This window comes from Ranitomeya imitator, chromosome 6 (genome assembly GCF_032444005.1).
Source record: "Ranitomeya imitator isolate aRanImi1 chromosome 6, aRanImi1.pri, whole genome shotgun sequence".
Classification (NCBI taxonomy): Eukaryota; Metazoa; Chordata; class Amphibia; order Anura; family Dendrobatidae; genus Ranitomeya; species Ranitomeya imitator.
In genome coordinates this window covers 156,562,580-156,586,294 of record NC_091287.1, presented here as the reverse complement: position 1 = coordinate 156,586,294, position 23,715 = coordinate 156,562,580, and the positions used below count along the sequence as shown (strand labels likewise).

Sequence of the window (23,715 nt, the reverse complement as noted above, 5' to 3'; positions counted from 1 at the left end):
GTATTGTCCGTTAGCTTTTGGCTGTAAGTAGGTCGTTAGAAATTTTGGTCAGGGCTGTCTCAGTTGAGTGATGTGGCAGAAACCAGATTGTAGATTGTCAAAGAGCACGTTAGATGAGAGGTGGGAGGAAAGTTCAACGTGGACGTGCTGCTCCAGGAGTTTGGAAGCAAATGGAAGCAGCGATATTGGGCGATAGTTGGACATAGCTGTTGGATCGAGGGTTGGCTTTTTAAGGATAGGTGTGATTGTGGCATGTTTGAAAGCAGAAGGAAAGGTGCCAGAAGTTCGTGATAGGTTATAGAGGTAGGTTAGGGATGGGATAAGAGTGGCGGTGAGGTTGGGGAGGAGGTGGGATGGGGTCGAGCGCACAGGTGGTGAGGTGCGATTTGGAGAGGAGACAATTAAGCTCCCCTTCAGTGATGTTGGATAGGGAGGTTATGGGGTAAGGGCATTGGTCTGGTATACAAAGGGGTTGTGGTGGTTGAACAATGAAGATTTGCCTCCTTTGGTCGATCTTATTTTTAAAGTGTGTGGCAAAGTCCTCAGCAGAGATGAGGGAGGTTGGAAAGGGCAGTGGGGGGCGGAGGAGGGAGTTAAAGGTTTTGAATAACTGGGGTTGTAGGATAGAGGGAAGATAGAGGGTTGTGACGTAGGCCTGTTTAGCAGAGGTGAGAGCAGATCTGAAAGCGAGTGTTGCCTGTTTGAATGCAGTGAAGTCTTGCGCAGTTGAAATATTACACTTGGAAGCCAGGAACAAAAATTGTGTTACATAGTGAATAGAATGTACTCTCAAAAGCTTACATACAAGACTGAGCAAAAAATTTATTATGGTATAAGGCAAATATAAGGCTGCACAGTATAGCTAAAATAATGCGCCTTGAAACAGACAAGAAACTATAAAGCTATCTCTCCATTATCCTGGTCAGGGAAAATTTTCTCATATGAGGGAGTGGATACAGAAACAAAAGTAAGTGCAAGAGGCAAAAGCATTATACAGTGCATGGAGTGCAAACACCTGCATAAGTAATGCTGCTATGTAATAAAGTGCATGTAGCGGACCGGTACTTACATGCTGAATTTGTAATCAGTTCTCATGGCCCATACACGCTTACAAATCCAGACACTGATCAGAAGAATGGTAGGTGAATGATGCCTTAGGGTGTGTGTCCACCTTCAGGATGGCCGGCGGTATCGTCGGAGCGGCTTTGCAGCTCTGCGCTAAGCCCCGCCCCTTCTGGGACGCGATGATGCCGGATGTGTTCATAGCACACATCCGGGATCATTGCACCCATCGCATAGGGTCCTGTGCTATATCTTGCGGCGCAGCAGCGTCACCGCAAGATATACGGACATGCTGCGATCTGAAAAGACGCGCAGCATGTCCGGAGTCGCAGGGCCGCCGCGTGCGTGTTACCACGCATAGTGGAGACGGGATTTCATTAAATCCCCTCAACTATGCTGTAACATCTGGACGCTGCGTGTTTGACGCTGCGTCTCTATGCAGCGTCAAACACGCAGCGTTTACTGCACGTGGACACATACCCTCATACTGAAGATTTGTCTTCTACAAAGAATATTGAACTACTGGATCCAGTACTGATAAAATGTGGATGTCTTCCTACTCTCAACTTTCTGCAAAGACGTTATACAGTGCACAGTGCATTATTTATTTTTTAATAAGCAGTCTATTTTACACATCCATGTGAAAAGCTCCATATTAAATGATCATTGTATATATTTATGCCGAGTGTAGATCAGTTTAAGCGATGCCAATACATTTTGAATTGTGAAAGTAAAGTCTTTAGTTTTCAGATGGAAATGAGAAAATGAGAACATCAACGAGCACAAAACGTTGGAAGTTAGACACAGGATGGTCACAAAAGCCCTTGTAAGACTAGAAGACCTGAGATGTTTTAATTCATGTTACTTCCAAGAACCCATTAGATCTGCTCAGCAGCCCAGAAGATAAAGAAGATTAATGAGAAAACCAGATCTGCATATTTGGTACAAGCTAATTGAACTCATTCTAACAGAACTGGCGACTCAAAAATGGACATTTTAATGAACCCACAGAATAACAAAAATGAAGCCTCAGAGGTACTTTTAACAAAAACTAGGGTCCCCCCCCAGATTAGAATGAATAATGCGAGAACAGGGTACATGTGCTGCTCTATTCACTTCTATGGCACCAGCACCGACCAGAGTCATAGCAGCCCTAAGGCATTGTGGGTAGTGCTGCAATCTTACAGCCCTGGGAATCAATCCCTCCAAGGGCAACAGCAGTCGTCGTTTTGTGTGCATTACCTTACACACCCCAAAGACATACTAACAGGCGCGCAATTCCAAAATAACCAAATGGCACATAGACGGATGCGGGTGGTGACAATCTCTGTACATCGCTGCAGAATCTGTTAGCTTTATATAAATGAGTAAATTAAGTACATATTTTATAGGAACTCTGCTTCAAATAACATTTCCAAATAGGAGACGAATAGGAGAGACGTGGCACTGGGACAGGACGTCTAGTAGTAAATAATCAGCCAATAATGTTTGTAAAGGGCTGTGGAATTAATGGCGCTATATAAATGAGTAAATAAATTCCGAATACAGAGAAACAGCGCCGAATAGTGAAATATTCCAATAGAGCAGTAGGAACCCTGAGCTGGCGCACATACGGATGCAAATACAGCAGGGCGAGGGCAGCGGCAGGAGAACCACGCTGGCTCACTGAAAATTAGTTATGCAAAGCATTTTCCCTGCCGGAGAGACCAACGCTGGCTTCATTTCCTACAACCAGAGGTATGGTGCGGTTATTCCCCTCTGCAGAAATGTACAGGCAGCACCATGGTGGAAAGTATGCCACAGGGAAACAATTAACCGTTCTCGCAGGTGTTCACGGGGAATGAAATTACACTATTCTAGTTCTGTGCAAATATTTAGATACTCACTTAAGAGCTAACAAGTGGATGTGTTACAGGATACACATGGCTGCCTTAAAAATGAATTCTGGTGTGTCTAATACAAAACGTGCACCAATTCCTGGGAAGAAGGGCCATCTCTGCCAGCCACTTATCTCCTAAAAAAGCAAAGTAATCAGGCATGTTGAAATCCAGCATGGCCAGTCTTTTTTTCCTCTTGATATCTGCCACAATGTGTGTGTATGGGGAGAGGACATGTGGCCTTAGGTATTACACAGGTTGGCCAATTAACAAAGTATATTTTAATTAATACATATAATTTTTATTCCAAGTTCCACAACTGAATGTGTTAAAAGTAAAAAAAAAAAAAAGAAAAAATGTTCCTGTCCTAAGGTAATCTTATCCCTTATCCGTGTAATGTCTATGTGACCGTACAGAAACATGCCCAGGGCAGGACGCAAAAGAGTATGCAGACATTACAGCGGGGATCACAGCGGATTCTGTGAGGTAAGACAAGAATTTAAACAGGCAGGAAATGTTTTACCTCACAGAAAGAATCAGCTGTGATCCCCTCCTGTAATGTCTGTATACTATTTTGCTTCCTCCCCTGCCCGGTAGATGGGTAGATGTGGTATGATCAGACCATGTCCCTGTACAGTCAGACACAGACATTACACAGTACACAGCACATTTATAGGAGTATCTCAGCACTGTGACATTGTAATTGGTTTGCTTGACTTTTATCTAATCCACAGTATGTGGGTACCCTCCGCACAATAAGACTGAACATCATGAACTTCCTTCTCTGATGGCCGAGGCATACATCACAGAGGTCTTCACTGCCCCAAGCAAGGTTAAACAACTGATCGTAAAGAAAAGCCGGCAGAGAGGAGCACTCATCTACATCTTCATGTGACCACACAGAAGGACGTCTTTCTCTAGTCAGAAGGTCTTGTGGTTTGGGAAGAATCTGAAGCATGCTAGTGCTGTTCTAATAACTTGGAATAACTGTCTGCAGCCAATTGTAGGAGTTTGTAAGAAGTTTTAATAGCAGATGCAGACCTCTACACTTTACCCACATTCAGACATTTGTATTTTAGAAGGAGACTTTTCTCGGTGGAAGAATTTACATACTGGAGTTGGTATTGATAGGAGATCAAAGACGATGGTGCTTGAGAAAGCAAATGCTTACTGTGGCCGTGCTTACACATTTAGGAGCTCTATATAACCTATACACTGCTCTGGATAAGATGTCATGTTGGGAGGAATTATGTGGTACCAAATCCATGATGGCCAAGCAACCTGACCCTACTGGCAATCAACCAGAGGACAGTGCCATTACCCTTCCATGAATGATCTGATCTAAAAGTATAGCTAAGCTGTTGAACCCCAGAAGAGAAGCCATGTAAATACAGTCCATGTGATAGAGACGATGCCGGCAACTCATAGCTGCATAAAACAAACACTGTCCCACAGCCCCCAAAAACAGTGTCCCCTGAGGAGACTTAGGCTGTGTTCACATGTTGCGTTTTTGCTGTGGCTTTTTTTCTGCAAGCAAAACCTGCTCTCTTGGCAGTAAAGAAGCGGTGTACAAAAATCAAGTTTTGCTGTGTGTTCATTGTCTCTCTTGCATGCTGATAACGTTTAGTGTTTTTTCTTGACATCTTGTCACGTGCAGAAACCATTGCTTAATTTTTAAGGGTTATCTAATACATTTTTTCAATTAAAATTAAATCAATTTGGGAATTAAAACAAAATAGAACATAATAGTCATCTACCAGAGACCACACGTCTGCCTCTATCCCCCACCAGTCTCATGGCTTTATCTTCTGGCAGGAGACATAATCTGACCGCAGCAGCCAATCAAGAGCCACAAAAACACTTTCTCTTCAAGCTCATCTCAATGTTAATGCTGCAGCCGATCAGTTGCCACTTATTGGCAGTAACAGTCATGTGACCTCCGTCGCTACAAAAGGAGGCCAGGTGACTGGTGAACACAGGAAGCAGTGCGGCAGAACAACGGGTGTTCAACAAAAGACATTTTACTTTTTAAGATGCTCGCTGGTTCCATTTAACGATGTCCTGTTTGAAGTCAGGAAAATACACTGTGCCAGTGTAGAAGTTAAGGTTAGAGACTAGTGAGCAGTGAACGTGCTCAGATCACGTGTTATCCGCGCAGCTGGGAGTGCTCGGATAATATGTTACAGAGGCTGCATTATTTGCAGCTCTTAGACCATCGCAGCACATGCCGGGATTGCCTAAGAAACAGGCGCAAAACAGACACCCGCAGCCATCGGTGTCCAGAGCTGTGATCCGAGAGCTGCTACTGCGCAGGTGGCGCCATCATGGAGGAGGAATTTTTTTTTCCCCTCTCCAGTAAGATGGCATCGCCGGCACATGCACTGTAGCAGCTAACTGATCACAGCTATCGACACCAATAGCTGCTACTGCAGGCGCCATTTTCACTTTTTTTTCCCCTTAGTTGGATAACATGAATAAAATGTATTATTGCCACACTAACCATGCGATTATGCAGCAGAGCAAGCGCCACAGCCGGCACCTGCCTGCAGAAGCGTTTTTGGCCTCTTTCTTCAGTATGTACGGGCATTCATTATGCAAACTAGGGGGAGGTCAGTGAGGGATCAGTGACCTGTCAGCAGACTGCATTATGAATATATAATCAGGGCACCCATACGTTTTCTATGGGATTTAGGTCTGGAGACTGGCTAGGCCATTCCATGACCCTAATGTGCTTCTTTTTTAGCCACTCCTTTGTTGCCTTGGCTGTAAATTTTGGAACATTGTCTTGCTGGAAGACCCAGCCACAACCCATTTTTAGGGTGTGTGTACACGTTGCGGAATTCATTGCGGATTTTTCCGAAGGATTTTGCAGAATTCGCAGGTAAAACGCCCTGCGGATTCTATGCAGATTTTGTGCGGATTACACATGCATTTTTACACCTGCGGATTCCTATTATGGAATAGGGGTAAAACACTGTGGAATCAGCACAAAGAATTGACATGATGTGGAAAATAAACCGCTGCGTTTCCGCGCTGAATTTTCCACAGCATGTGCACTGCGGATTTGGTTTTCCATAGGTTTACATGGTACTGTACAATGCATGGAAAACTGCTGCAGATCCAGAGAGCCAAATCCGCAACGTCCGCACATACCCCAAGTGTCCTGTTGGAGGGAAGGAGGTGGTCACTCAGGATTTTACAGTACATGACTCCATCCTTAGCAGAGAAACACCCACAAAACATGGTTTCCACCTCCATGCTTGACAGTGGGGATGGTGCTCTTTGGGTCATAGGCAGCATTTCTCTTCATCCAAACATGGCGAGTTGAGTTAATGCCAAAGAGCTCAATTTTCATCTCATCTGACCTCAGCACCTTCTCCCAATCAATCACTTCAGAATCACCCAGGTGTTCATTGGCAAACTTCAGGCGGGCCAGCACACGTGCCTTCTTGAGCAGGAGGACCTCGCGGGCACTGCAGGATTTTAAACCTTTACAGCGTAATGTTACCAATGGTTTTCTTGGGGACTGCGGTCCCTGCTGCCTTGAGATCATTAACAAGTCCCCCCCTCCGCGCGTGTAGTTTTAGGCTGATCTCTCACCTTCCTCATGATCGAGGATGTTGTAGAGATTAGAGTTTGACTCATTAATTGTGTCTATGGACAGGAGTCTTTTATAAAGGCGACTATGTAAGACAGCTGTCTTTAGAGCAGGTAACGAGTTGATTAGGAGCGTGCAACTGGTCTGTAGGAGCCAGAACTATTAATGGTTGGTAGGGGATCAAATACTTATTTCTCACTGCAAAATGCAAATATATTTACGGTATATAATTTATACAATGTGATTTTCTGGATTTTATTTTTGATATTCTATCTCTCAATGTTAAAATTAACCTACACTTAAAATTAGAGACTGTGCATGTCTTTGTCAGTGGGCAAACTTACAAAATCAGCAAGGGATCAAATACTTATTTCCCCCACTGTAGCTATTTGGGTAGTATCAGTCTTTAGAGGGACATTCCCAACTAACAGCCACCTACCAAATTTATTACAAGTTTCTTAAATGAATAACAGGAACAGTGCAATGCAGCTTTTCCGAGGACGTATATTCTGTTATATGATGGAGAATTCAATTATTTAATGAAATAGACTTGGCGAGGGAATAGGTCCTGCTTAGTATACAGTACATACATGGTGCAGTGATCCAGGATGACGATCACATAATTCAGCACAAGAGAACGTTCTGTTGGATGTTCTGTGACACTTAGGAGCTTGTATCCGTTCACCTTGTTTCGCGTTGCAGAGTATGTGGAGCATAATTCAAGCAGCAGCTGTAAGAATGCCAACAAGCAGCTGCAAAAACAAGGAAAAAGTGTAGCGCTATTGAATGGACCAAAGTCTTATTCCTTGAAAAAAAAAAAAAAGTGTAGATTTCCTATTCCTTTTCTATCTTAATGTATTTCCACTTTTTTTGAACATCTAAGAAATGCAGTACATTTTTTGTTTTTTAAATGTTTTGCGTTTTTATTTCAGCCGCTGCAAGTTATGTTTTACATATTGGATTCCTTGTTCAGATAACATGCACAGTAAGTAAAAAAAAATCATTATATACGCTGTACATGAATATCTATCAAGATTAACTGTAGCCAGTGACAAACCATACAGTCTGCAATATCCACTGAGAAAAGAATGCAACTGATGTCAACAGGAAACGAAGCAGTCATTTATCATGTCACTACTTCCCTCTGGTTTTGTCCCAGTCTTCTCAGTCAATGAATTCATTTGTTAAATAGTTAAAAATGACTGAATCCTCCACAGCCAAAGAGTTAACATTTGTTACACATTCCTTTCCCTGTAAATGCCTTTCCCTTCCTTCCTACTCCTGCAGAAAAATCTGGAAATTCTGACAAGAAGGCAAGTCACAAGCTAAAGAAGATAGGTTAGGAAGGAAAAAGAAGAACTGTCACATCCCAAGCTTCAAAATGGTAGACATCACTAGAACCCCCTTACAGAACTGGGCACGCTAAAGCAATGTTTATGGCCGCATGTTACACAACCCACATGTATAGGCCAGTGCTTTCCCTTTAGTGAGCCTACTCAGCCACGTGATAAGGACGGTGGTCCATCCTGTGCACTGCGGCTCCAGTCAGTCATGTGGGAGAGCCAATGACTAGCTGACAGCAGCGCTCCGCTATCTCCAGTGGTCCCACTAACAATCGAGCGGCACCCCCTTCACATGCAGCTCTTCAGAGCCCTAGTTCTCAGGATCTGTGGTCCCAGTGGTCAGGCCCATAGTGATCAGGGAGGTATCGCATATTCCACAGATAAGGCAGAACTTCACAATTTGGAGTTTACCCAATTAAAAATTCACCATGCATCTCCATGGTTACAGGCTAAAAAAAAATAATCTGCGTATAGTCTCTAAAAGGCATGTGCTCTGCCTCTTAGGTTCATGGGTTCTCAACAAGAGCAGACATAGGTACTACCAATAATCAGTGTACAGGGTTTGTAGGAATCACTCATTCATGGGTGATTGGATCATGGACGCCACCATAAAGTTCATAGTTCTCAGCTGCACATTACACCCTGTGTAAACAGCTGATGTACTGCCAATAGCCAGAGACTGTATGCACACAGAACGATTGTGTGATTGGAGCAAGTGGGACGTTCATCGGCCTGTCTAAACAGATCTGTAAATGGACGCCGATTGGCTTGCAAAACGCTGATCTGCAGTTGATTTACAGCCTGTGCAAAAGTGGGAGTCTATCCAGTGTGTTCATATTCTGTAACCATGGTAACATTGCATAAGAGCGGTCTACACAAAAAAAAAAAATAGGCACCGTGCGTATAGATAGAAGTATAAATCACTATAAAAGATTTATCAATGATCCATTGGAGCAAGAAAAAAAATACAAATATTGGTTGCAAAAGTATACATCCTTTAGTTAAAATACACGTAAAAAAATATTGGTTATTTTAGCATTATATACGGAAATGAAAAAAACCTCTTCTGCAGATCTGTCCCATTTAAAGCATGCACAGACAAGACTCGTGTATATGAATAACCTTCCTGTGAAATTAATTATAGGCCCAGAATAATTTCTGTGGAATGCTCTCAATCTAATGTGAACCATGTGTCACATCGCAAAAGTTTCTCCAACAAACGGTTTCAGTAGGGATTAAAATCGGAAGTCTTTCCAAGGGAAGCTCGCTCTCCTGGCACAAAATTCAGGATCAATTTCACTTCAGACTGTAGGTGTGGCAGATACAACGAACGCTACAGATGCCAGCCATAACACGGAGACATGAGGAATGGCCTTATGATAGGAGAGCTGCGCGGTGCGGCAGTGTTCAGCGAGTCATCAGCAATCCTGTATAGATCTTTATGTAAAGCTTAATGTATACATCCGTTTTGAGTACTTTTTTTTTTTCTTTTTACAGTGTTGCCTATAAGACAGGCTTGAAAAAAAAAAAAAAACGAATAAAAAAAAAAAAACGAATAAAAAAAAAAAAAAATAACATAACATGCCTCGACATGCAATTACGCAGAAAAGAAAAATAATTCAAATAAAGTCCTGTAGAGCGCAACGTCTCCATCACTTCCGGATAGGCGCAGATAAGTAGGACATTGCCCTAAGGAGATAAGGGTACAGAAAACCACAAATATGAGACTGAAACTGATTACAGGTCCCCAGATCCAGCTCATGCCAAGCAACTACGGTATATAAATCACTATCAAAGCTTGTGCTTTCTTCTGGCACTATACGTCCCCCTTTCCTTGACAGTCAGACCAGATATAAAGAACAAAAAATGTGGATATGATTAATCCATACCAAAAATACATTTCAGGGTGATATTAGTCACTTGTGGCATTAGGAAACAGTCCAAGATCTTAATTAACTTGCACGATCTGGAGGAAAGTATTCTGCATGGAAAACCTCATCCTAGAACTAGAAAAGCCTCTGTTGTCGCTTTATGTAAATTGATGACATAACCAGAGCAGGTATTGCCCAGTTTTCTATGGCTCTCCTAAAGATTGAAGAATTAAGGATTCCAACACATCAATCCATTCAGTAAAAGTTCAGTTCAGTCCTTTAGCTCTAAGCTCTGGCTGCCTGAATAAAAAACACAGGAAGTTTCCCAGACCAAACCAAGAGGAACTTGGGGGATGGGAGAGAGTTATGCCAAGACACAAATTGTTTTTAACCTCTACTTGGTTGATCGTGCTTTTCTTACTACTGTGCTTTAGGGATTTTATTTTAAAGCTTGCAAATTGCACTTCAAGATACAATTTCATGAATCATTGATGAAAATAACTACATACTGTATGTACTGTGCTAATATTCATGTCAGAAGGAATATAATACCGTCCTCAATAATTTACTGATTGAAGACTACGGTAATTTACGGCATCTCGGCCTCAGCATGTGATGTCCGTATATCAAGGCTTTATGAGCAATCTGATACATAGGAGAGCATTATTCACTGAGAAAGCTTCTGATGTACATGCTAAATGTGTCTATAGTAGTCAGTGGCAGAAAAAGGCTAAAAAGTGCTCTTTCGCTTCGTCTGGCCGTGCTATATACACTATCCATAGGAATATTTCGTAAGTGAGCTGACTGCTTGGCTATGGGCCTCAGAGGCACAAATAACCCTACTGCAAGCGCAACATACAGTACTTCTGCCCCCAGGAGCTGCAGCAGAGCAATGGAGCTTAAGGTACCGTCACACTAGACGATATCGCTAGCGATCCGTGACGTTGCAGCGTCCTGGCTAGCGATATCGTCCAGTGTGACAGGCAGCAGCGATCAGGCCCCTGCTGTGATATCGCTGGTCGGGGAAGAAAGTCCAGAACATTGTTTCGTCGCTGGATCTCCCGCTGACATCGCTGAATCGGCGTGTGTGACGCCGATTCAGCGATGTCTTCGCTGGTAACCAGGGTAAACATCGGGTTACTAAGCGCAGGGCCGCGCTTAGTAACCTGATGTTTACCCTGGTTACCATCGTTAAAGTAAAAAAAACAACCACTACATACTTACCTACCGCTGTCTGTCCCCGGCGCTCTGCTTCTCTGGTCTGGCTGTGAGCACAGCGGCCGGAAAGCACAGCGGTAGGTAAGTATGTAGTGGTTGTTTTTTTTACTTTAACGATGGTAACCAGGGTAAACATCGGGTAACCCGATGTTTACCCTGATTACCGGGGACCTCGGGATCGTTGGTCGCTGGAGAGCGGTCTGTGTGACAGCTCTCCAGCGACCAAACAGCGACGCTGCAGCGATCCGGATCGTTGTCGGTATCGCTGCAGCGTCGCTTAGTGTGACGGTACCTTTAGAGTTCAGGAATTGTAGGGTTTTTGCTGCTTATTCTGGTCTCTAAATATTTGTATACCAGACAAATGGTGACTACTTTTATAACCAATGTACACACACGTTGATGTAGATTATATCAGCATAACTTTTAGCTAAAATGAGAAAAAATTCAGCAAACATCAAAGTGCTGAAAATGCCATCCAGGACAATCAATTCATTAAGGAAACATCTCTATGTGTAAACGATATAGACTCTGCTTTGAGCAGATGTGAGAAGGGGAAAAAAAATTCTTCAAGCTGAAACATATGGGTCTTTGTTTGCCTGTGCCATTAACTGTAGGCTTCTTTGAGTCTATGCACAGTGGAGCTACATGAGACCAGCACACAAATCAGCCTGCAGACACAGAGCTATGGAATGGCGATCTCTGCCCCCGAGATGGAGTAAAACGCTGGCACGATTAGGAGCTAGCTGGACAACAGAGTAATCACTGAAATTGTACGGAGTCTTGAAGAAGAAGAAATAGGCTGCATTCCAAAAACAGTGCCCCACTAATTCACAGGTCGTGTATGGTATTACAGATAGACCAATGGAATTGAGCTGCTATACTAGACAGTGCACGTGAAAAGATGTGATGCTGGGAAAAATTGTTTAAAGAAGGGGTCTAAGGGTAAGTGCACACAGGGCGTTTTTGCTGCAGTTTTTTGCTGCTTTTTATGCTAATTTTCAGCTGCTTATTACAATACCAGCAAAGCCTATGAGATTTCAGAAATCTCATGCACGCATATTGGTTTTTTGTTTGATCAGTATTTTGTGCTTTGCTGCGTTTTTTGGACATAGAGAATGTCACTTTCATCGTTTTTGCTGCGTTTGTTCACCCATTGACTTGAATGGGTGTTGAAAAAAAAAATGCAGCAAAAACACAGGTATCATTGTTTGCTGCGTTTTTGCTGCTGAAAATCCAAGGACAAAGCATGGACAAAGAGAAAAAAAAACACGCAGCAAAAAAAGGCACCAAAAACGCACCTAAACCTGCGTTTTTGAAGCAGCTTCTTTCCTGCCAAGATGATCAGGTTTTGCTGCAGAAAAAAAAAAAACAGCAAAAACGCCCTGTGTGAACTTACCCTAAGGGATAACATTTCTCCTCGTGGAAAGTGACAAGCCAGGAATGGCATGTCAGACTGAGGAGACTTACAGTGGGGCAAAAAAGTATTTAGTCAGTCAGCAATAGTACAAGTTCCACCACTTAAAAAGATGAGAGGCGTCTGTAATTTACATCATAGGTAGACCTCAACTATGGGAGACAAACTGAGAAAAAAAAAATCCAGAAAATCACATTGTCTGTTTTTTTAACATTTTATTTGCATATTATGGTGGAAAATAAGTATTTGGTCAGAAACAAAATTTCATCTCAATACTTTGTAATATATCCTTTGTTGGCAATGACAGAGGTCAAACGTTTTCTGTAAGTCTTCACAAGGTTGTCACACACTGTTGTTGGTATGTTGGCCCATTCCTCCATGCAGATCTCCTCTAGAGCAGTGATGTTTTTGGCTTTTCGCTTGGCAACACGGACTTTCAACTCCCTCCAAAGGTTTTCTATAGGGTTGAGATCTGGAGACTGGCTAGGCCACTCCAGGACCTTGAAATGCTTCTTACGAAGCCACTCCTTCATTGCCCTGGCGGTGTGCTTTGGATCATTGTCATGTTGAAAGACCCAGCCACGTTTCATCTTCAATGCCCTTGCTGATGGAAGGAGGTTTGCACTCAAAATCTCATGATACACGGCCCCATTCATTCTTTCATGTACCCGGATCAGTCGTCCTGGCCCCTTTGCAGAGAAACAGACCCAAAGCATGATGTTTCCACCACCATGCTTTACAGTAGGTATGGTGTTTGATGGATGCAACTCAGTATTCTTTTTCCTCCAAACACGACAAGTTGTGTTTCTACCAAACAATTCCAGTTTGGTTTCATCAGACCATAGGACATTCTCCCAAAACTCCTCTGGATCATCCAAATGCTCTCTAGCAAACTTCAGACGGGCCCGGACATGTACTGGCTTAAGCAGTGGGACACGTCTGGCACTGCAGGATCTGAGTCCATGGTGGCGTAGTGTGTTACTTATGGTAGGCCTTGTTACATTGGTCCCAGCTCTCTGCAGTTCATTCACTAGGTCCCCCCGCGTGGTTCTGGGATTTTTGCTCACCGTTCTTGTGATCATTCTGACCCCACGGGGTGGGATTTTGCGTGGAGCCCCAGATCGAGGGAGATTATCAGTGGTCTTGTATGTCTTCCATTTTCTAATTATTGCTCCCACTGTTGATTTCTTCACTCCAAGCTGGTTGGCTATTGCAGATTCAGTCTTCCCAGCCTGGTGCAGGGCTACAATTTTGTTTCTGATGTCCTTTGACAGCTCTTTGGTCTTCACCATAGTGGAGTTTGGAGTCAGACTGTTTGAGGGTGTGCACAGGTGTCTTTTTATACTGATAACAAGTTTAAACAGGTGCCATTACTACAGGTAATGAGTGGAGGAAAGAGGAGACTCTTAAAGAAGAAGTTACAGGTCTGTGAGAGCCAGAAATCTTGATTGTTTGTTTCTGACCAAATACTTATTTTCCACCATAATATGCAAAAAAAAATGATAAAAAAACAGACAATGTGATTTTCTGGATTTTTTTTCTCAGTTTGTCTCCCATAGTTGAGGTCTACCTATGATGTAAATTACAGACGCCTCTCATCTTTTTAAGTGGTGGAACTTGCACTATTGCTGACTGACTAAATACTTTTTTGCCCCACTGTATAAGCCATGCATGGTACTCTGGGAAAACATGTAAATTGTCACTTCAGAGAGGAAAAGGACTACAACTCTAACACCACCTATTGAACACAGCATCTGGAGAAGAAAAGGTGAGCACTCCCATGAGCCATGTGTCATACCAACAGTAAAACATCCTGAAGCCTTTCATATGTGGGATTCCTTTCCATCCAAGAGACCACTCTCACTCACAATTTTGTTTAAGAACGCTGCCATGAATAAAGAATGGGGTCTAAATATCTGCCAACAGCAACTTCTCTAAGCAATATAGGTGCAATATGGTGATAAACTATGCTTTTTCCAACATGATGGAGACCATGTCACAAGGCAAAAGTCATAACCGAGTCACTAGGTGAACGATGGATTCAAATTTTGAGTCCATAGCAAGGAAGCTTTCCAGATCTCAATCCCATTGAGAACCTCTGGTCAGTCATCAAAAAGTGGTTTGGACAGAAAACACAGAAATTGTGATAATCGTCAAGCACTGATAAGTCCAGATTTGGACCAGAAGCTGATACATACAGTGGGGAAAATAAGTATTTGCTACACTGCCGATGTTACAAGTTTTCCCACCTACAAAGAATGGAGAGGTCTGTAATTTTTATCATAGGTACACTTCAACTGTGAGAGACAGAATCTAAAAATAAAAAACAGAAGAAAAAAAAAAAAAATCACATAGTATGATTTTTACATAATTAAATTGCATTTTATTGCATGAACTAAGTATTAAGATCACCTACCAACCAGCAAGAATTCTGGCTCTCAAAGACCTGTTAGCTTTTCTTTAAAGGGAACCTGTCACCCCCAAAATCCCAAAAATCGAAGATGAGCTAAGCCCACCAGCATCAGGGGCTTACGTACAGCATTCTGTAATGCTGCAGATAAGCCCCCGATGTATCCTGAAAGATGAGAAAAAGGGGTTAGATTATACTCACCCAGGGCCGGTCCCAGTCCGGTTCTGGTCCGATGGGCGTCGCGGTCCTGCGCCTCCCATCATCTTACGACGACGTCCTCTTCACACTGCGGCTCCGGTGCAGGCGTACTTTATCTGTCTTGTTGAGGGCAGAGCAAAGTACTGCAGTGCGCAGGCCTCTCTGACCTTTCCCGGCACCTGCGCACTGCAGTAATTTGCTCTGCCCTCAACAGGACAGATAAAGTACACCTGCACTGGAGCCGCAGTGTGAATACAAGAAGAGGACGTCATCCTATGAAGATAGGAGGCCCCGGACCGGACCGCAGTGGGACCGCCCCTGGGTAAGTATTTCTCATCCTTCAGGATAGATCGGAGGCTTTTCTACAGCATTATAGAAGCTGTAGATGAGCCCCTGATGCTGGTGGGCTTAGCTCACCTTCAATTTTGGGGGTTACAGGTTCACTTTAAAGATGCCTCTTCCTCTGCACTCATTACCTGTATTAATTGCACCTGTTTGAACTTGTTACCCATAAAAGACACCTGTCCACACAACCAATCACACTCCACCCTCTCTACCAAGACCAAAGAGCTGTCTAAGGGTATGTTTCCACGTTCAGGAAACGGCTGCGTTTTTGACGCTGCGTTAAGCCGCAGCGTCAAAAACGCAGCGTCCAGATGTTACAGCATAGTGGAGGGGATTTAATGAAATCCCTTCTCCACTATGCAGTAAAAAACGCATGCGGCATACCCGCGGAAACGGACATGCGGCGCGTCTTTTAAGAACGCAGCATGTCCTTACAGTGCAGAAAGAATGCAAGGACAGCGCAGGTGACCTGCCAGTGACCTCAGGTGCAGATTTGGTCAGGATTTTACCTGCATAAAATCCTGACCAAATCCTGATGCAATCCTGAACGTGGACACATACCTTACGGACACCAGGGAAAAAAATAGTAGACTTGCACCAGGCTGGGATGGCTACAGGACAAGGCAAACAGCTTGGTTAGAAGGCAACAACTGTTGGCACAATTATTACAAAATGGAAGAAAAACAAGATGACTGACAATCTTCCTCGGTCTGGGACTCCATGCAAGAGCTCGCTTTGTGGGACTTGGATGATTCCCCAGAACTACCTGGTCAATGACTTGACGAGAGCTGGGACCACAGTTTCAAACATTACCGTCGGTAACACACTACACTGTCATGGATTTAACTCCTGCAGGGCAGGGAAGGTTCCCCTGCTCACTCGAGCACATGTTCAGGCCCATTTGAAGCTCGTCAATGAACACCTGGATGATCCAGAGGAGGCATGGGGGAAGGTCATGCGGTCAGTTGAGACAAAAATAGAACTTTTTAGTATCAACTCCACTTGCACTTGTGCAATGTTTGGAGGAAGGAGGAGGAGTAAAACCCCAAGAACATTGTCCCAACTGTGAAGCTTCCTTACTTTGGAGGTGCTTTTCCGTAAAGGGGACAGGATGAATGCACCATATTGAAGGGAGGATGGATGGGGTCATGTATTGCGAGATTTTGACCAACAACCTCCTTGCCTCATTAACAAAATTGAAGATGGGTCGTGCCTGGGTCTTCAAGCATGACAATACCCAAAACACACAGCCAGAGGAACTAAGGAGTGGATCCGTAAAAAGCATTTCAAGATCTTTGAGTGGCCTAGCCAGTCTCCAGACCAGAACCTAATAGAAAACCTTTGGAGGCAGCAGAAACTCAATGTTGCCGACAGCCCTGAAAGCTAAAAGATCTGGAGAAGTTATGTATGGAGGAGTGGGCCAAAATCCTGACTGCACTGTGTGCAAACTTGGTCAAGAACTACAGGAAACGTCTTACCTCTAATTGCAAACAAAGGTTTCTGTACTAAACATTAAGTTCTGTTTTTCTGTTGTATCAAATATTTCATGCAAAAAAATGCAAATTAGTTATGTAAAAATCATACAATGATATTCTGTTTTTGTTTGTTTTTTAAGATTAAGTCTCTCACAGTGGAAGTGTACCTACAATAAAAAATTACAGACCTCTCCATTCTTTGTAGGTGGCAAAACTTGCAAAATCAGCAGTGTATCAAATACTTATTTTCCTTACTGTAGCTGTCTAAGAGAATTGCAGAAATATTGAAATATAAGGGGCAGCACTGTAAATATGAAATCCTTGCATACACTGATTAATTGGTCACTAAAAGTGTAAAAGTCTCTGAATTGTTTATAATTTTACATTAATAAACATAGAAACATCTGACTAAAAAACATAAAAAAAAATTGAAGCAGCAAAGTTTGTGAAAACCTAAATTTATGTCATTCTCAAAACTTTTGGCCTTGACTACACATATATTGCAGAAAAGAATTTCTCACATTATGAAGAGTGTTCATTTTTAAAAGTCAGTTGTCAGACAATTTGACCAGTGGGGGTCCTGAAAAACTCAGCAAGCAATGAAGGAATATGATAAACCGCTTCTCCAAGAGCTGTCCTACAGCAAATCCCATCTGCTCACTTTTCTTGGAGAACAGATTGAGTGGTAGAAACCAAAACCAATCAGGAACAACAGAGTACAATGATCACATGTGTTTCTGCCCCTTCCTTTTAAGGTACCTTCACACATAACGATATTGTTAACGATATCGTTGCTATTTGTGACGTAGCAACGATATCGTTAATGAAATCGTTATGTGTGACAGCGACCAACGATCAGGCCCCTGCTGGGAGATCGTTGGTCGCTGAGGAAAGTCCAGAACTTTATTTCGTCGCTGGACTCCCTGGAGACATCGCTGGATCGGCGTGTGTGACACCGATCCAGCGATGTCTTCACTGGTAACCAGGGTAAACATCGGGTTACTAAGCGCAGGGCCGCGCTTAGTAACCCGATGTTTACCCTGGTTACCATGCTAAAAGTAAAAAAAAACAAACACTACATACTTACCTACCACTCTCTGTCCTCCAGCGCTGGGCTCTGCACTCCTCCTGTACTGGCTGTGAGCCGGAAAGCAGAGCGGTGACGTCACCGCTCTGCTTTCCGGCTCCCAGCCAGTACAGGAGGAGAGCAGAGAAGCAGAGCGCAGCGCTGGAAGACAGACAGCGGTAGGTAAGTATCTAGTGTTTGTTTTTTTTTTACTTTTAGCATGGTAACCAGGGTAAACATCGGGTTACTAAGCGCGGCCCTGCGCTTAGTTACCCGATGTTTACCCTGGTTACCGGCATCGTTGGTCGCTGGAGAGCGGTCTGTGTGACAGCTCTCCAGCGACCAAACAGCGACGCTGCAGCGATTCGGATCGTTGTCGGTATCGCTGCAGCGTCGCTTAATGTGAAGGGGCCTTTAGTGATCATAGGGGTCTTTGCAACAACACCCCCACAAACCAAAACTTCTGACACCGTGCTATGACGTTTTTTTCTTTTTCAATGATAGTACCCTTTAAGACAAGGCAAATAGGCAGACAAATCTCAAGCACAAATAACAGTTTGAGAAGAGTAGATTCCAGAACTAAAAAAAAAAAAAACAAGAATGATGGAATAACAAATCCAAAGTTAATATAGTAAAAAAAAAAATGTTACTCATATGACGACATTTATTACGTATTAACAGGATAGGTGATCAATACTGGATGGCTGGAGGGTCTCCGTGATCAGGAAAACAGGAGTCCTGATCGCCCATTCCTACACAATGTGGCATTGAATGGGAGATTGTGACCCTGCTCTTGTAATCTGTGGGCGTCCCAGCGACCCGACATATACCTATGCTTTGGATAGGTGAAATATTTTTGGTCGGAAAGCCTTTAAGGAAGTTCTAAAAAATGCAAATACATTTTGAAAAGAAATGATCTCTTACCTACAACCATAAGTGTGAATTCGAACCCCCTCTTCACAGATTTCCTGTAGACTTGATTTGGCAGATTGGCGAAGCCCACATATCCTTCAAGGTTCTTCTGTTGCTGCAGTCAATACAGAAAAAATAATATTATTAGGTGCTATGGGTTACAGAAAGGAAAAACATCAGGTTTTATGTCTCTATTTTAAGGCTGGTATTTCTAGACGAACAGCTGCGCTTCTACGGAAAGGTTTGTGCATATTGCGGAATAAAGGTAAGTTCACACAGGGCGTTTTTGCTGCGTTTTTTATGCTAATTTTCAGCTGCTTTTTACCATACCAGCAAAGCCTATGAGATTTCAGAAATCTCATGCACACACATTGGTTTTTTGTGTGATCAGTATTTTGTGCTTTGCTGTGTTTTTTGGACATAGAGCATGTCACTTCTTTCAGCGTTATTGCTGCGTTTTTTCACCCATTGACTTGAATGGGTGTTGGGGAAAAACGCAGCAAAAACGCAGGCATCATTAATTGCTGTGTTTTTGCTGCTGAAAATCCAAGGACATTAGCATCTACAAAGATAAAAAAAGCAACAAAAAAACCCGCACCAAATACGCAACAAAAAATGCACCTAAACCTGTGTTTTTGACGCAGCTTCTTTCCTGCCAAGATGATCACGTTTTGCTGCAGAAAAAAAAGCAGCAAAAAGCCCTGTGTGAACTTACCCTGAGGCAAACGCTGCGTTTTTTTCGTGTTTTTTTCGCTATAGAAACGCAATAAAAACGCATAAAAAAGCATACATATGCATCCTATCATTTAGAATGCATTCTGCAATTTTTGTGCACATGATGCGTTTTTGTCCGTGAAAAAAAACGCATTGCGGTAAAAAACGCAGCATGTTCATTAATTTTGCGGGTTTTTTTCTGCGTTTTTCCCACTATATAATGCATTGGGAAAGCTCCGGGGAAAAAAGCGCGAAAAAAATGCATGCGGTTTTCTTGCAGAAAATGTCTGCAAGAAATTCTTACGTGTGCACATACCCTAAGGGTAAGCTGACATTGGTTCACATAATATTAAAAGGGAATGCCTAAGGTTAAAGGGAGGGCCGTACTTTCTATTCAAAGTAGAGCTATGTATTGGTATTATAGATCTGTATCTTTCAATTGAATGGGTTTTGAGTCGCAAAACCAGACAGCACATGTAAAATAGCCAGTAATGAAACTGTGACGTCACCGCTGTGCTTTGCTTTACGGCCGGCCGGCGCTCACAGTCAGTGCGGGAAGCTGACGGCGAGGGACGTGACAGACATCGGAATGTAAGTATGTTGTGTTTTGTTTTTTGTTTTTTACATTTACAATGGTAACCAGGGTAAACATCGGGTTAATAAGCGCGGCCCTGCGCTTAGTAACCCGATGTTTACCCTGGTTACCAGTGAACACATCTCTGGATCAGCGTCACACACGCCGATCCAGCGATGTCAGCGGGTGATCCAGCGACGAAATAAAGTTTTCGCCTTCTAGCTCCGACCAGCGATGTCACAGCAGGATCCTGATCGCTGCTGTGTGTCAAACACAACGATATCGCTATCCAGGACGCTGCAACGTCACAGATCGTTATCGTTGTAATGTTGTTCAGTGTGAAGGTACCTTTACTTCTTGTGTGTCACTGTTTTCCACTGCCCTTATCTAATCTTATACTTGGTTAACCTCATGCTGCCCCAACCCCCCTACTTACAATGTATGAAACTGAAAGTGAAAATGTGTTGCAAATTCTTAGTAGTAAAGCTCCTCCTCTAGACTAGATGTTTGGTGTGTGCCTTCCAAGTATCTCACAGCTGCTACTCAGAAGAGGAAGACTTTAAGAAGTATTATCCTTTCAACAAACTTTGCATCAGTTAACTGAGTACATGAGGAATAACAGTATTACTGACCACTATATTAGTTGTACGACCTGGCAATAATTTTGTACAATTGTTTTTAGAAAAAACGATTGTTATTTGGATTGTGAATGCAGAATTAAAAACCTGACAATGTCAAAGAAGCGTCACATTTTAAATCAGCTGTATTTGAACATTTCACCATCACTCAAGATAGAAAACATTATGTCTGTCAGTGTATGACAAATGATCCAGACGAAAACAAATGCTGTGAAGCCAAGATCAGTGCATATTCAGGCAAAGATAAAAATGCTCCTACCAGAGCTTCTAATCTAAAGAGACTTTTACAGCGCTTTCATCCAACAGTACTGAAAGCAGTGGATGAGAAAGACTGCATCCAAACCAATGAACCAGTGCCCAGCTCTTCCAGCCAAACAAAGGAGCAGAGAACTTTGCAGCCATCAGTTGCAAGATATTTGGTCAGTGACAAAGTTACTGTGACAATGACAGTAGATACATTTAAAAAAACAGATCATAGAGCTTGTTGTAAAGGATAGTGTGCCTATTTCATTATTTTCACGACCAGCTTTTATGTGTATGAATGTGGAAATGGCCCGCAAGCTTGATGTTTCTCTGGAGAGAGAGAGAGTATTAGAAACTTAGTAATCGAAGAAGCTTTTCAACAAAAGGAAGAACTTAAAAAAACTCTCAAGGGATGCTTTCTGCTTCTAAAATGGATGCCTGCACACGTCACAGAGTGAACTATTTTGCCATCAATGTCCAATTTGTTTGTGACAAAAATGAAATAGTTACCAAGACATTGGCAGTAAAAGACACCAAAGCTCATCACACCAGTGAGTTTCTCCAGGTCTTGGTGGAAAAGATTCTACAAGACTATGAACTTAAAAAAGAGCAAGTTCTTTCTGTCGTAACTGAAAAAGCTTCAAATATGATAAGTACTATTAAGCTAATGAATGAGAGTAATGATGGTGACCAGCAGCTAGAAGAACCTTCTGGGTCCACAGACACAAATGTTTGAAATAGAGGAACACAGTATTGAATCTGAGGAGCAAACTGAAGTTGCTTCAGATGAACAGCAACATGACAGTTTGGATCAGGGGTGTCAAACTGCATTACTCGAGGGCCGCAAACCATGCGTGTTTTCAAGATTTCCTTAGCATTGCACAAGGTGCTGCAATCATTATGTGTGTAGGTGATTAAATTATCACCTGTGCAGTACAAGGAAATCCTGAAAACATGACCAGTTTGCAGCCCTCGAGGAATGCAGTTTGACACCCCTGACTTATATGATGGTGAGAAACTGAATAAGCACGATGTTGATATTTGACAACAGTAAATTTATTGTTACGAATTGGCAATTTATGAAGGAGTCGGAGTCGGAACCTGATAAAATCCAGGAGTCGGAGTCCCAACTGTGGCTTACCGACTCCACAGCCCTCGTGGAAACCCCTCAATTCTAACTCCAACACTAACCCCAACACACCCCTAACCCTAATCCCAACTCTAGACATAACCCTAATCACAACCCTAACCCCAACACACCCCTAACCCCAACACACCCGTAGACCCATTTTGCCAAAGGAAAGGAAGCTGCCTAATAATTAAGCACACCTTATATAGGGTTTTGATGTCATTAGACAACACCCCTCCTCATTACAGAGATGCAGATCACCTGATTTACTTAATTGGTAATTGGCTCTCAGGCCTGAACAGCTTGGAGTAGGACAAAATGTATAAAAAGTATCATGTGATCAAAATACAACTTGCCTAATAATTCTGCACACAGTGTACATTACATTGTCAGTAGATCCAGTGTAATGTGACTAGACCTAACAACAAATAGCAAAATTGTATAGAAAAGCTTTATTAACTTCCTTGCTGTCCCTTTGAACATTGCTACAACAGTATAATAATTAGCCATTCTACCAGTGAAGGTAGAACCGCACACTACAGCCAATTGTGTTGAATCAATCTGCGGTTTGTTAAAGGGAACCCGTCACCAGATTTGTCCTGGTTTAACTAAAACTATGACCTTAATCAGCACCTGTGCTGCAGTCCACCAATGTAACCCCTGTATAGCTCACCAAATAACATTTTGAAGTTCTCCAGCGCTGTATGGTAATCCTGCAGGACCGCTCGTGGTTTCTGTGGTCTCCATCCCTCCTCCTGCTGTAATTGACGTGGATGACTCGTTCTGCTTTATCCACATAGACAGGCAAAATCTCACGCCTGAGCAGAAAAATTGCCGGCTCGCATCTGCGCACTATGCTCTGCCCTACTGCAGGCAGAGCCTAAATCATAACAGTTCATAGCTATATGGATAGCGCAGAAGCCATCATCCACGTCAATTACAGTGGAAGGACGGCTATCAGAAGCAGGGAGGAGGGATGAAGATCGTTGAAACCAAGTCCATCAGACCAGACCGCCAGGATTAACACATACAGCGCAGGAGAACTTCTAAAGGTTTTCTTGGGGTATTCAGGTTGAGTCAGGGGGTTAGGCTACTTTCACACTTCCGTCGGTACGGGGCCGTCGCAAACCGGCCTGACGTACCGACGGACGTTGTGCTAAATTTAGCACAACGTGGGCAGCAGATGCAGTTTTACAACGCATCCGCTGCCCATTGTGATGAGCGGGGAGGAGGGGGCGGAGTTTTGGCCGCGCATGTGCAGTCGGAAATGACGGACACGTCGCACAAAAAAAGTTACATTGAACTTTTTTTGTGCGTTGCGTCCACCAAAGCAAGACGGATGCGACGTGTGCCCATATGTCGCTAATACCAGTCTATGGGCAAAAAACGCATCCTGCAAGCACATTTGCAGGATCCGTTTTTTGCCCATAACGACGGATAACAAGACGGAAGTGTGAAAGTAGCCTTATATAACCATTGATGGACTGCAGCACAGCAACTAATTAAAGGAAACCTGTCCCTCCCAAAATCGATGGTGAGGTAAGCTCACCGTCATCAGGGGCTTATCTACAGCATTCTGTAATGCTGTAGATAAGCCGCCGATGTTACCTGAAAGAGGAGAAAAAGAG

The 23,715-nt window shown here is 43.0% G+C and overlaps 1 protein-coding gene across 2 annotated transcripts in view; it reads right to left on the bottom strand.

Annotated features, from left to right (window-relative positions):
* The window catches only part of SEPTIN7 (septin 7), a 64,559-nt gene extending 45,655 nt beyond the window's left edge, over positions 1–18,904 (bottom strand). For both annotated transcript variants that reach the window (XM_069730221.1, XM_069730222.1), the window contains exon 1: positions 18,802–18,904. In XM_069730221.1, coding sequence (XP_069586322.1) covers positions 18,802–18,811 — 10 coding nt within the window. In that variant the 5' untranslated portion in view covers positions 18,812–18,904. The remainder of the gene's footprint in view (positions 1–18,801) is intronic.
* Between the last annotated feature and the right edge of the window lie 4,811 nt (positions 18,905–23,715).